Genomic DNA, 14277 nt, shown 5'->3' on the forward strand with positions numbered 1-14277 from the left:
TTCGTGAAAAAAACGCACTTGAGACTCAGAATAAGAACGTAAGAACTTAAAACACACTGTACATTCAAAATGAGAAAGGAAAATAATAGAAGTTATAAACTTACCAAATTATGTGATTCAAATCTTATTTATTGCAACAACTTAAACTATTATGACACTTTGAATTGCACAAGAGGCCCTTGCTTTTACAACTGCATTTATTTGTGGAACACTTCCTTTTGGAATGGCAGCGTGTAAATTTACTGCTATCTTTTCGACCTACACCAGAGCATATCTGTGATTGTCGACATACGCGGTGAGGGTCCGAATGTACAAGAATGTAAAGAAATATTCGATCTTTCACCGATGTATTTGGTGAATGTTGACATTCTCTGGTGAAAGTCGACATTCTCCAATTTCGGTCTTTCATGGTAACATATACATAAGCAAAAATCATTGAAAATTTGTTTCACTTTGTTGAATCCTTGTTATAAGTTATATATGACTTGTGCAGAAATAAAAATGTCCTTTGCTGGTTACTGCATTATGTGTGTTTAAATATGATGAAAGAATTTGGCTGTAATTTCTTTCTATTTTTATTCGTGTAATCATTTAATTTTTGATGTAGAATTTTAATTTTAGGATGGAGTTATCCTTGGTGCAGATACTAGGGCAACTGAAGATACAATAGTAGCAGATAAGAATTGTGAAAAAATCCATTATTTGGCACCAAACATGTAGTAAGTATAAAAACTGTACTGTTTTCTTCTTGAGTTGCAACTAATTAAGAGAAGAGATGACCGTTCTGCCAAAGTATAAAGATATCTTAGCAGGGTTGCCATGCTACTGGGAATAATCAGAGAACTTGAAAATTGACCAAAAAGTCAGGGAATTTAAATATTTTAGCCGAAATCTGGTAGGAATTTCGTACAGCGATCCCTCCAAAAAAGCAATTTTTATACCAACGTTATAATTGGATCATTATCTTGTATTGCATAAGCGTCATTCCGACAACTAGCATAGAGCCAGTTTTCGCTTTCCAATCAGATAGTCTTTCAGAAAGGCAAAGCCTGGTTTCGCATTTCTTATGAAGAACGAGAAATGTGTGCATGTTGAATGAAAGAAAATTCTACCTCATAGTTAGAGAGCTTGTTTTTCTGTTGTCATCTTTAATTAAAAAATCTAATAAGTGAAGCTTTGTAATCTTTTACACATTATATAATTTTTAAATGTATGTTTCTTATGTTGTATTTGCTTGATAAAATAATAAGTATTCATGCAATGTGTTTTTAAAGTTAAAAGAAATCTATTGATACTTTTTTAATCATATTATTGTGCATTAAGAAAAACTGAACTGTTAAGCTTTTCAACGTTGTTGGCAGTGTGAATATATCATGATTATTAGACTTGGTAAATGCCAAAATATTTATTTGTTCTGAATTTGGATTTTTAGGCAATCTATCTTTAAAATTTTATTGTTGAGAAACAAGTGGCAGTGGAACTCACGGCTGAATTCAGAAACAAATGTGTTAAATATGATAATATTTGTCTCGGGTTTCTTTTTTACACACTTTGTAAAGTAAAAATTAAGGGCTAATCTTTGGAATATGGTAACAGGTAGTTTGGCGACATTTTGGTAAGGCGATAAAGGTTATTAGCTAGGACTTTAGCAGCGTACATGGATAAAGTAAAGAGTGTGCGCAATGCCATTTTTGTGCAATTCGGGGATTTTTTTAAGTGAAAATAGGTCGACGTGTACATGGATGACACCGTGTATATGCAGTTCTTAAAAACACGGCAAGTAGTGGGTGATTCTGCACTTTCTCTCAATTTCGCACCTAATCTTCGTCATGATTAAGCATTTTTGTTCCATAAAAGTTCTAGTATAAGCGTAATTTGGCTAGCAGATTGTTGGAAAAAATTTTGAGTAAAAAAAAAAAAAAAAAAAACCTTCACTTTGTGAAAACAAAATGGCGTCCAAAACAAAACTAGCAGGTTGCTGTAGCAGGGTTGGTCGCCAAATTTTCGCCAAAAAATCGCAAGTTACCATAATCCGAAGATTAACCAAATTAAGTAATCATCAAATTAAGCGAGTTTCAATTTCTAATTTTGTTTAGCCCTGCTGCCCCCCACCCACATTCTGGTACAAAACAAAATCTTTTAAATTTTCTTTTTAGTAAATGTCTTAATAAAAAATAATAATTCATCATCTAGGCTGTTTAATATGTATATATGTAAAATATAAAAAATACGATGGCTTTGCTCTACGTGAACAGGCAACCTCTTAATTAATTTTCCACAATTTCTGGATCTTCTCCATAGACCAGTACTTTCGAGAACATTCGAGCATATTTCGTAACCACTCCTATAAATGAAGAATTTGTGCCATTTTGTGTCAGAGATTGCTTTTCTCCGCCTGCCGCTCTGTCTTTCTTTGAATAGTATGACGCAATAAATTGAAAGTTAATCGTATTCAGTCTAAATTACTATCGCATATGTAATCATGAATGATCTGTCATTTACGTTGACTAAAAATGGGGAGCTAAAAAAATTAAATGCTTCTGTGTCGTCATTGGATTACACTCAGCTACAACAATGTCCGGAATTCTGATGTGACCAGATTGCCAAGCTTCACTCATGTGCCCGACTGCCACAATACTACTCGCCAAAATATCGTTGATTATTGTAATATAACTTTTAATATTTTTCAATCTTTACACAAATAATTTTATTTAAATGTTATTCACATTGTTGTGTTCAGCGGGTTTGTGGATTTGGAGTGATTGATGACAACACTTGGTGAAGAAGCAAATCACAATTTATTCGTCAGTATTAAACCGGAGAGTTCCAAAGACACATTTACAGCTGCCAAAAAAACTACAAACAATCAGCAACAGAGCCTTCATGCTATAACTGTGAAGACAGCTTCATGGAAAGCACTAAATTATAGCTCTCAACTCAGTTCGGTCGCTCTCAGTGCTCAAGACACTACTACTAAAATCAACGTACTGTAGATACTCTCCAGGATGAAACTGATAATACACTGCTACTCAACATACAGGCAGGGTTTATATAGCTTTTGGCCTGCCTTGAAGAACATTCTGGGCCAAACCAGTAAGAATTCGTTCCAGAATGTTCATCATCTGTCTCTGGCATATTGCCAATTTTGTAACCAAATGGGTGTTTTTGTGCCAAATGTTGAAAGCCTGCATTCCCTTGCCATTTTCTGGCAACCCTAAACCCCCTTGCGGGGAAGCTATCTTATTCTGGACATTTTGTAACACTGCCGCCTTCCAAGGACTGCACGTCCCGGGCAGTTCCAATCCTTGGTCAGAAGCCAAATTAGTTACAAACAAATAGTAATAAAACAAACAAATAAGATAAATGAAGAAACAAATATTACACTATTTACAAGTTATATACACAGATTAATCACATTTTAAATTTTATAAATTAAAGTTCAGAATGAATTTCAGTCCCAGGCTTTTCATCAAGTTATACCTGCGTTAAATACTCTTTCACTACAGTTCTCAGATGTATTTCTGTTTTGCATATCACAGTCTGAAGATTCAGCCCCTTCAGATTTTTCATCCACATGGAAGATCTGAAACAGTTTGCTCACCACTCCGTAGTTTATTCGCATCATGTGTACAGCTCACCTCTGTATTTTTACCAGTTGGTGTATGGGAACCAGTTCCAAATTTTGCATCAGAGTTTTGAATGGAATCCGATTCTTTACAAACAGAAAGTATCTTGGTTTAGAATCAAGTTTGTGTCTTTACAAGTTATACAGTTTATGAAGTTGGTGTATTTTCTTGCCATACTGGAACACTTTCTGTAAGCTGTACATCAGCTTCTCCCATCTCTGCATGGCATGCATTTTCATATGGTTCAATATTTGCTGACTGCAACTTTGTAACTCCACTACCAGTTTCTATCAATTGAACAGTCACATTTTCACTTTCTTCCACTTCTCCTTCAGGCACTTGAGGAACAAAAGCTTCTTTCTTGTTTTTATTTCTTCATGTTTTCATTCTTTTTCTGTAAATCCCATTAGGTGCTTCATCCATCATTTCTAGATCTGTCTCAGACACTTCACCGTCTTTCTTGACCTTCTCAGACACTTCACTTGCTTCATTTCTTCATTCTTTGACTCTTTATATGCTACTTCTGTCATTTCTATATTTTCTATTTTGGCTCTAGTTTTCCAGGGTTCGTACAGTCCTTAAAAGTCCTTAATTTTTTCAAAAATGATTTTTGGTCCTTAAAAGTCCTTAATTTTGGCCAAAATGAATAAACGGTCCTTAATTTTGCTCATTTGACATTTCTTATCATTTCTAATGATTGCCATTCTAAGTGTGAATTACGATTTCTCAGGAATATGGAATTAAAATTACACGGCTCTTAACCAATCTGTTGGCGGATTTGCGTTGCAAACGATAAAAAAAAAAAAAAAAAAAATAGCTAAAATTACACGGCTCTTAACCAATCTGTTGGCGGATTTGCGTTGCAAACGATTTAAAAAAAAAAAAAAAACAATTAGCTACCCGAACGAAAGTATCGGTGTCTGATTGACTATTCACTCAATCTTTTGAAACAGGTGTTATCCATAAATTTAGGCAGATTGTGACGAAAGCGTGAAGCCGGAAGTTCTTTAAGAGGCGAAAGTGATGATGAAGGTACTCGAGAAAAAAAAAGGGGGGATTTTGAAAATATTTGTCAAAATTAGAGTAATCCCAACCTGGAAGCCCACAACCCTTCCGACGCCAATAGGAACGAGATGCCTGGAAAGTGCATTTTCAATAAACTGTGGCTTCATCAAGCTGACTACAAAGACTGGATATTGATGGATGGTAATCCTTAAATGTGGTCTTTGTCTGAAACAAATTGAAATTTCTAGAATGGGAGAGTCAGCGCTGAAAATTCACATGAAAATTAAGTTTCGTTTTATCATTTCAATTTGTTTTTACATGGTTTTGCTTAGCTCAATTTCTGTGTTTGTTTCATTTAAGCCATAAATTAATTTTTTATCACCTTCTGCAGAGTTTATTCTCTTTTGCACATACTATATGTATGGGATATCGGGATTATGAGTTTATTTCTGCAGAACTTTTGAACTGCGGTGCTTAACCACCAGGGTGCCTGGGCGCCATAACCCTACCCCTCATCGAATAACATGATAAAAGTTTCGAATTATGAGAAATATAACTGAATGTGCTAGATAATTAAATAAGCAAGAGTTTAAATTCATAATTGCTAATAGTTAAATACATATTTTTTTTCCTTAAGTACCTAATTACTAATCCATACATAATTAACTATTTTTTTTAACAACTATTTCACAGAAGAATACATGTACACACAAGAGAAACAAAATACGAAGTGCGACGCCTTAGTGCCACTAGTTAAACAAAAAGCAATCAGGAGGAAAAAAGAACAATATACAATAAAGAATCTGAGCAACAATTTGCATAACACATATACAAAATTACACATTACTAACATTTAGGATCACCCTTGGGCGTTTACTGAAATTGGGGTCCCTAGTATCATAACAATAGTTAACAACCACAGGATTGTCCAGAAGTTCCTGTTTATCATAAAATGCCCTAGATAGGCGGCAATAAAAATCACAAAGATCCTCTATTCTTAACTCTTTACGAATTTGGCTATTCCGAATGTACCAGGGGGCATTACATATCATACGCAATACCCCGTTTTGGGCATCTTGTAACTGCCTTCTCAAACTTTTGCACGAGTATGCCCAGACAAGGCATGCATAACTAAGAATTGGACGCAACATGGTTTTGTAAATGAGCAAGTTATTATCAATAGATAGAACACTGTTTCGAGCAATTAAGGGGAAGAGTGAAGCTTTACTAGCTCGAAACTTCCTGAGAATATGTGTAACGTGTGGGTTCCATGTAAGAGATTTACTGAGGATCACCTCAAGATAAGGGACCTGCTTGACCCAGAGAATGTCCACACCATACATTTGCAGGTGAGTCGGGAAATTCTTCTTAGTAGTAAACAGTATGGCATGTGTCTTGTCGACAGAGGGTCTGTTATCGATTTCGCAGGAAATCTGTTGGCTCCATTTCGATTTTAGGTCGCCAAGGGCAAATTCGGTAACACTAGCCGAGAAAAAGTGAAGTTCGGAAATATGTTTTGAAGCATCAATAGACAATTAAGTATTTGGTTTAAACCTATGTTGTCAATAGTAATGCATAATTTTTGCTAATGGCGATACAATTATTAGTTGAAAATAACTAACTAATTAAAAAATTTTTAATATTTTTAAAGTTGAAAACAACTGATTGAAACTAATTTTCCTGAATTAACTAGACGCAAATTTAACTTTCATGAATTACTAAAGTTATTGGGTAGAAGTTTAACTGAAAATATACATTCCGTATTATATATATATATTTATACAGTACAAAGTCCGAGGTCTGGATTCGTCGGGACTTCGGTGATCCTAGATTTGAGATTTTTCTGGATATTAGATCATTTTAAATCTACTAAGATGGCACGTAGAAGTTATAAAATTGAAAATATGAAATCGTGATTTATGAAATAATGAAGCATTTATGATTTAAAGGATATCAAAATTTACAAAAGAAAAGAGAATATTAATATGTTTACTTTATTAAAAATTTCTTTCAATGTGAGTTGTTTGTTTTCTCTGCTAATACTTTAGACTAATACTATAGACATATAATTTCTTGTTCAGTTATTAAGTTCCATTGTTCAAGTCCTGTAATTGCTGTGTCGAGAATTCTGAATAACTTGTCAATCAAAATTTTTTCTCGTTCAGTAACCTCTCTGTTACTTTCTTCACTATCGGTAGCTGTATTTTCGGGATTTGGAACCATACTACAGATTTCGCCTTACGTTAATTGATTGATGATTGGGCATTGTCATCGCAATGAAAAACTTCTGTTTAACTTCGCTAAATTCTGCCGCCTGGTGCGGCCATGTGAGCTCTGGCACTGGTTCTGGCTTTATGTGAATAACAAATCAGTTATTCTTAATTCAAATAGCACTAAATATAATCGTTTGTCCTATGAGTATGAATAACAAAATCTATTTTTAGCATAAGGAAAGAAATTTCTGCTAAATCTCCCCTTGTCAACATTTTAGCGCATTAAACTTAAATCTGTAATCGGATAATGCTCTGTTATTTGGCGTCCCTGCATGACTCATCACTCAAGTTGTCATCCGTTGATAAACATGAGGTGATGAAAGCAAAATACAATAAATAATGATTCGCGATTTCGGCATCAAGGATATAAAATATTAGTTGGTGTAAAATTAACAAATGTTTCGGTTTGAGATTATGCCAAGCAGATATGCAGCTATGGAGTCAAGTTACTAATCACACAAATGTATGCTAAAATAATTATTTCTTCAATAATGAGATATTTTATTTAGCGCCAAACTGAGATTAAGAATCGGGATTTCCAGCATGTTTTTTTATAATGAGGGAAAAAAATCTAATGCGCGTGCGTAAAGCATACCCCTTCCCTTCTTTTAAAATAATTCTACTTTGATTAAACTTAGGAGATATTATAATCAATATTGTTTAGGAAATAAATTATATATATATATATATATATATATATAGTAAAAAATGTATATTTTCACTATTCAAGTATTCACTGTGACAAGTATTCTCATCTTGTCACATGAACAGGCCTCTGTGGAAAGGGGCTTCTCTGTAAATAAAGCAATTGAAATTGAAAATTTAAGTGACTCATCATACATTTTTCAATGCACAGTATTTGATTACATAAAATTTTCTGGAGGTGTTCTTAATATCGAAATTAATAAAGAAATGAGATCAGCAGCAGCTTCTGCAAGAAGTGGAGTTCGTTATTTAGAAGAACAAAAATCTTTAACTAAATCTGAAAATTCAAAGAGGAAAAGAAATATTATTGAGGAAGAAATTGATTATATGAAGCAGAAGAAAAAATATCTTCAAATGGACATTAAAGATATTAATGAAGAAGTAGATGCTTTAACAGATGAAGCTGAGACCAGCAGGAACATTGATTTGTTTATCAAAGCAAATGAACTTAGAAGAATAGTTAAAGAAAAGGAAATAGACATAAATAAATTAGATGTTAAAATAGCTGAAAAGATTTCAGATTTGAAAAAACCACAAATGTTTTGTATCTTTTATTGTACAGTTTATTATTCTAGTATCTTTCAAAAAACCAAAGAAATAGATTGTATGTTTACAAATCAGTTATTTTAATCTGCAAAATATTCTTACATTGTGATTATAATAGTAGTTGACTGTGTTTAAATAAATATCAAATAAGTTAAACAATAATCATGTAAATCTTTAAAATAGTGACTGTTATTAGTGTAAAATACACTTATACATGTTTTTCAAGAAATTATGTTCCTAATTTAATGTTATCTACTTCATAACTTGTAGGGAGTTAGTTTAATTTTCAAAATTGTTTTATGGTAAGTATTAAATTGAATTTAATAATAGTGCATAATACACACTTTTGTTAGTTTCTTAAAGTGAAATTATGAGCATGAAGTCGGTTGTATGGATAATTGCTTTATTCTATTCATTTTTTTGTTTGCTGATAGGTCCTTAATTTTTTCTTTGATGGTCCTTAAAAGTCCTTAATTTTCATGTAAGGAAATGTGTACGAATCCTGTTTTCTCTCTAAACTCCACGATGTTGCTTCTAAACTTCTTTTGGTCCACTGCTATTTGTTGAAGTTTCTCTAGCAGCTTTTCTTGCCTGGCTTTTATTTCTTCAGTCCTGCTTTTACAGCTGCTAAGAAGTCTGTCAACTTCATCTAATCTGCCATGTCTTTTTCCTATAGGCAGGCCACTGACATTCACTCGCAAACCCTACTTCTAACACCAGCACAAATCTACAGGTTTGTGGATTTGGAGTGATTGATCACAATACTTGATGAAGAACCAAAGCAAAATTTATTCATCAATATTACACAGAATTTCCAAAGACACATTTACAGCTGTCGGAAAACTACAATAAACACACTGAAACAATCAGAACCACAGCCTTCAGACTAACAGTGAAGACAGCGTCATGGCAAAGCACTAAACTACAGTTCCTGACTCGGTTCGGCCGCTGTCGGAGCTCAAAACACTACTATTAAACTCGACATAACTCTAGATACTCTCCACGATGAAACTGGCGATACACTGCTACGCCGTGTACAGGCAGGGTTTATATAGCTATTTTTTGGCCTGCCTTCGAAAACATTCTGGGGAAAACTGGTAGAAATTCATTCTAGAATGTTCTTGCTCCATCTATGGCATATCTCCAATTTTGTCTTCAAATGCCAATTTCATGCCAAATCTGGCAACCTTAAACCCACGTTGCAGGTTGGCTGTCTTAGCGCAGCTGGGCATTTCGTAACAATATTATTTGATCTGACATCTTCCTTGTAAATTTATTTATTATTAGTTACTAATACTTTCAAATTTCGGGCAGTTTTCTGTGGCATAACTAATTCCATGAAACTAATTCATCACTATAATGACATACCATCATGATATTTAGTACATATATTTTTTACTTATGTACCCTGCTAAATACATAAATATAAAAGACATAAATTTATTTAAAAATATTCTTAAATAGATTTATTTCTTTCCTTTAGCAATAAAATGTCTGCAAAAGAAGACAGTAAAGATTTTAATCTGTCTTCAGTAGAGTCCATGGTTGCAACTTATTAAAGAAGCTCCTAACATGGCAAGATGCATGTTTTGCCCCCCCCCCCAAATTATCATGCATAGTAACACGGAAAGGAAAGCAATTACAAGCCACGTAAACAGTGTAAAGCATAAAAAAAATCAATTCTATGAAAATAATCGCAGAATTTTTTTTTTTTTTTTTTTTTTTTTTTTATACAAATAAAAGCAGTTCTGAAGCAGAGCAGTCTCTGACACCAATTGCTCAATTATCAAATTTAAACTTTTTTGTAACTAAGAACAAAATTTTAGCTGCAGAATTACTGTGGGTTATGAGACTTGTTTATTCATATTTCTTTTAATGCATTTACTGATACTCTTATATTCCTCAAAATGTTTCATGACAGTAATAAAGCTAAAACTATGACCCTTGGACATACAAAAATGTCATATTTAGTGCAATTTGATTTAGCTGCATAATTAAAAAGATGCTCATTTCTGATCTTAAGAACACTGAATTTGTATTATGCTTTGATGAAGCTTTAAATAGAATTGTCCAAAAAGGGCAAATGGGCCTTTTAGATTTTTGGACAATATGAAGAATGATGTGAACACAAGATATCTTATGTCAATTTGGTAAAAATATATTTACGTGTGCTTCTTGACATAAATTGACGATTTTTGGCATTACTGAATTTGTGCAATTCTTTGATTTGTTATTTTGGCTTTTTGTAGCAACGGTTTATGCTAAAAAAATCACAGCTGCACAAAGACACGCATAGATTATTTAAAGATAGTCCTGCTCGACGAGCAGATTATACTGTGTGCTTTAATTGTATGACTTTTTTATGCTAAAATTTTGTGAAGTAAGATGGTGTGACAACATGCTTGTTGCCAAGAGAGCTTTTTTTATTTATCCTCATGTGAAAAAATATATAGAATCATCCAAACTGCTGAAGACTGAGGGAAGCTGTTAAAGATAAAATTCTTTTTTTTGGGGGAAGGCCTTTTTTTTTTTTATTGGGAGTGTTCTACATTTATTTCTAAAATCATTTCAGACAACTGATCTTATGTGCCTTTTTCTGTACTTAGCTTTCCATAGTATGCTAAATCAACTTCTCTCAAAATATGTCAAAAGAGATATACCACAAGAGGCTAAAACTCCTGAAAAATTGATAAAAATAGCTATTCTGGATCAAACCATTTATTGTAATGTTGCAGATATTGTATTGGGTATTGCTGCTGGTACAAGTCTAGCAAAAGTAGAGTGTCTGATCTAAAGAAAAAACAATTCACTACTCAATGCAGAACCTTTTTGGTTAAGCATCCATCAAAAATAGTATAAAGAAATCTATTTAAATATAGCTTGGTCAAATACATTTCTTCATTATATCTTAAGCTCATTATTTGATAATGCTCCTAATGAAATTTTATGTGAGAAAAGGATGAAGAGTTGACTGCATATACAGTACAGAGTCCGTAATCCAGACTCGTCGTGACTTCGGCGATTCCGGATTAGGGGGTTTTCCGAATTATAGATCATTAATTTAAATTTGATAAGATGGCATGCAGAAATTATAAAATTAAAAATATGAAGCCATAATTTATGAAATAAAGAGCAATTATGATCTAAAGGGTATCAAAATTTACAAAAAAAAAAAAAAAAGCTTAATATTTATTTGTTTACTTTATTAAACATTTCTTTCAATGTAAGTTGCTTAAGTCGCTTCGTTTTTTGTGATAATACTTTCTCTTTAATTCTATAAACAGACATAATTTCTTGTTCAGTTACAAAGTTCCACTGTTCAAGTCCTGTAATTGCTATATCGAGAATACCGACTAACTTGTCAATCGAAATACCTCTCTGTCACTTTCTTCACTATCCGAAGTGCGCATGGGTAAACCCATTATGTGCATGCGTAAGTTTGTGGCTTTGAGGTCCAGATTATAGATCATTCCGGATAATGGACGTCTGGATTACGGACTTTGTACTGTATTATATGAAAGTGAAAGGATGGATTTTGCGTTTGCAGATAAATCAAAAGTGCAGTTTAAAGAACTGTTATTAAGAAGTAAGAGTATTTGGAAAGACACTTTTGTTAACTATGCTGTAATGCAACTTGATATTTTTTTAATAAGGACTTGACTAATAATTCAGATATTAAAGAACTCTGAAGCATTTAAAACTGGCTCTTATTTTATAATATGTTAAAGCCACAGTAGAAAGTAGTTTTTCAGTTAATAATGTTATGTTGGTGGAAAATCTTCAGGAAAATTCTTTAACAGCAATGCAAAGTGTCACAGTTAATGGTGGAAAAAAATCTGTTTAAAATTTTATATGTAGCATTGAAAAATCTGTGAATTTCACATCTGATTTTGGTTATTACGTAGGTGGAAGGAATTGTAAATATTTGCCGGTATAAGACGCACTTTTTTGTCTGAAAAACAGGGTGCGTCTTATACGTCGATAATCAGTTTTTTATTACATTCGCTTCGGGAAGTTTCCTCTATTCGGAATTATGCCTCTTTTTTGTTGTTGTTGTTTTGTTTTGTTTTGTTTGTTTCCTTATGGAGTGTGGGAATATTACAGTTACGTAGAGTTCAGTGAAGAAACCTGCCTTACTGGTATGGGATCAGTTTTGTTCTCACAGAACAGAAGATGTTAAAAATAAACCATCTGGGTTTTGACAAAGAATATTAAAATGTGTTCTTTTCCAGATAGATTGGGTATTTGCAGAAAGTATAACCTTCTTTGGAGTATTAGCACAAAACATTTTGCAGAAAGTATTACTTTATATCTAAACTACCTTAAATTCATTACAATGATCAGTAATAAAGTTTTATCCTTCAAAAATGTGTATAGAAAGGGGGTGCGTCCTATAAGCCTGCAAATACAGTAATTTCTTTTGTAAATGTATGTTGTTATGCATGTAGAATTTTTTAATTATACTTTAAACTAATTACATTTGTGTTGACATTTTATTAAAATGTATTTCGGTGTTGGTGATTGTAAATATTTCAGATGCACTAATAGTCACTTATATGTAATTATATATTCTTTTCATGTAATTAAAAAGGGAATTTATGTGGTCTTAAATAATTTTGTGTTACAATAGATTACTGAAGAGAATGTTGGTTTAAGAAGCAACTATTATAGTCATGTAATTAGCAAATTTTCATACTTTCTATTATAATTATCACCATAATTAATTTACTCTCAGCCCAGCCAGTGCACACTATGTGGCTAGACTGGAATTTTCTTAAAACACACCTGAAAGTGTGAAGGAATTTCTTTCTCCTATTTGAGTGACAACCCTGTTTTACTGTCCCATTTATATTAGTGTTCTGTAGGAAAAGCAGCCTTTATATTCCTTTGTTCCCTTCATGGAAAGAAAGGATAAAATGACTTGCAATGATTTTGAAATTATGAATGAAAGATCTTGAAAAGTGTCTGTGAATAAATAACAGTCTGTGAAATTTCAAAGGTTAAGCATTTTTGAATTCAAGGATTTTAAGTTAAAATTTATATGAACAAATCACATTTCTCAGTTCACATTAAATATACAAGCAAATATGATATCTGACCTTTATTTATTTAAAATATAGAAAAGTTATTTGGTTTTATCATTCTGTTTTGAAAAAAATATGGCAACTATCATAATTTAATGTTAGGAAAAGCCTCTGATTCCCATTTAGTTTAGTTCAAAGGAAAAAATTTGTAATAATCAAGTAGTTTAAAAAATAACTTTAAATGAGGGACACATATTCATCTTTTTCTTTGATTACTCACCATTATCTGTATATATATCTGTATAACAGAGATATTCTCTAGTTTGTAATTAATTCATGGAGATGATGGATGTTAAAAAAGAATGGTGGTGAAAAAAGTAGAATGGATTTCATCATTAGTCTGAACAAGCAGTAACCATGATTTTTCTGTTTGGAGCATCAGTATGCCATCCATCAAAAACATTTAAAATTGCTGTCTTGTAGTCAAGCATTTTCTGAACTTTTTGCCTCACACATCAAAGGAAAAACCAACATGGAATATGAATTAGAAAAGATTTGATTATTTTAGATAAACAAAGCATTCAAGACCTATCTGTCTAAAGGTAGGAATACATTTATGGAGCACTTGCTAATAAAAACTGGGTCATATTCATATTGCACATGGGGGGAAAACCATGAAATGCCTACATCAATGAATGAATCTGCCTCAAACTGGCATTGTTTAGGAATTTTTAACTCTTGACTACTGATAGTCACATGAGAAAAGAACTTCTGAGATAGACATTTATTAGTACAAAATCTGACATACAGCTCACTGAATTACCAGTGGAAAAATAAATAGAATAAAAAAAATCTAGGAATAGAGAATACTGACTAAAGCACCTGCTTCCTCAACAAAAGGAAGCAAGTGTACCTTAAGTATGATTTTCCTCTGAATTAAATGACATTTTTGCATGTCGCATGCTGGCTAAGGAAGTAATATTGTGGCTAATGACAATACATTTATTGATGCTGGTCACAGTCGCACTTTCACCCTGGAGTGGTTGTGGCGGGGGTAGCATTTTTCCATCTAACAAAAATAATAAAGAAATCCCTAAT

General features: G+C 32.7%; 1 protein-coding gene across 1 annotated transcript in view; it reads left to right on the forward strand.

The window, feature by feature from the left end:
• The window catches only part of Prosbeta2 (Proteasome beta2 subunit), a 36658-nt gene that overhangs the window by 11323 nt on the left and 11058 nt on the right, over window positions 1–14277 (forward strand). Inside the window, exon 3 of the mRNA XM_085824068.1 lies at window positions 622–719. Coding sequence (XP_085680194.1) covers window positions 622–719 — 98 coding nt within the window. The remainder of the gene's footprint in view (window positions 1–621; window positions 720–14277) is intronic.

This window comes from Stegodyphus dumicola, chromosome 9 (assembly GCF_044657685.1).
Source record: "Stegodyphus dumicola isolate Sdum_Otavi_A_Nest chromosome 9, ASM4465768v1".
NCBI classification, from domain to species: domain Eukaryota; kingdom Metazoa; phylum Arthropoda; class Arachnida; order Araneae; family Eresidae; genus Stegodyphus; species Stegodyphus dumicola.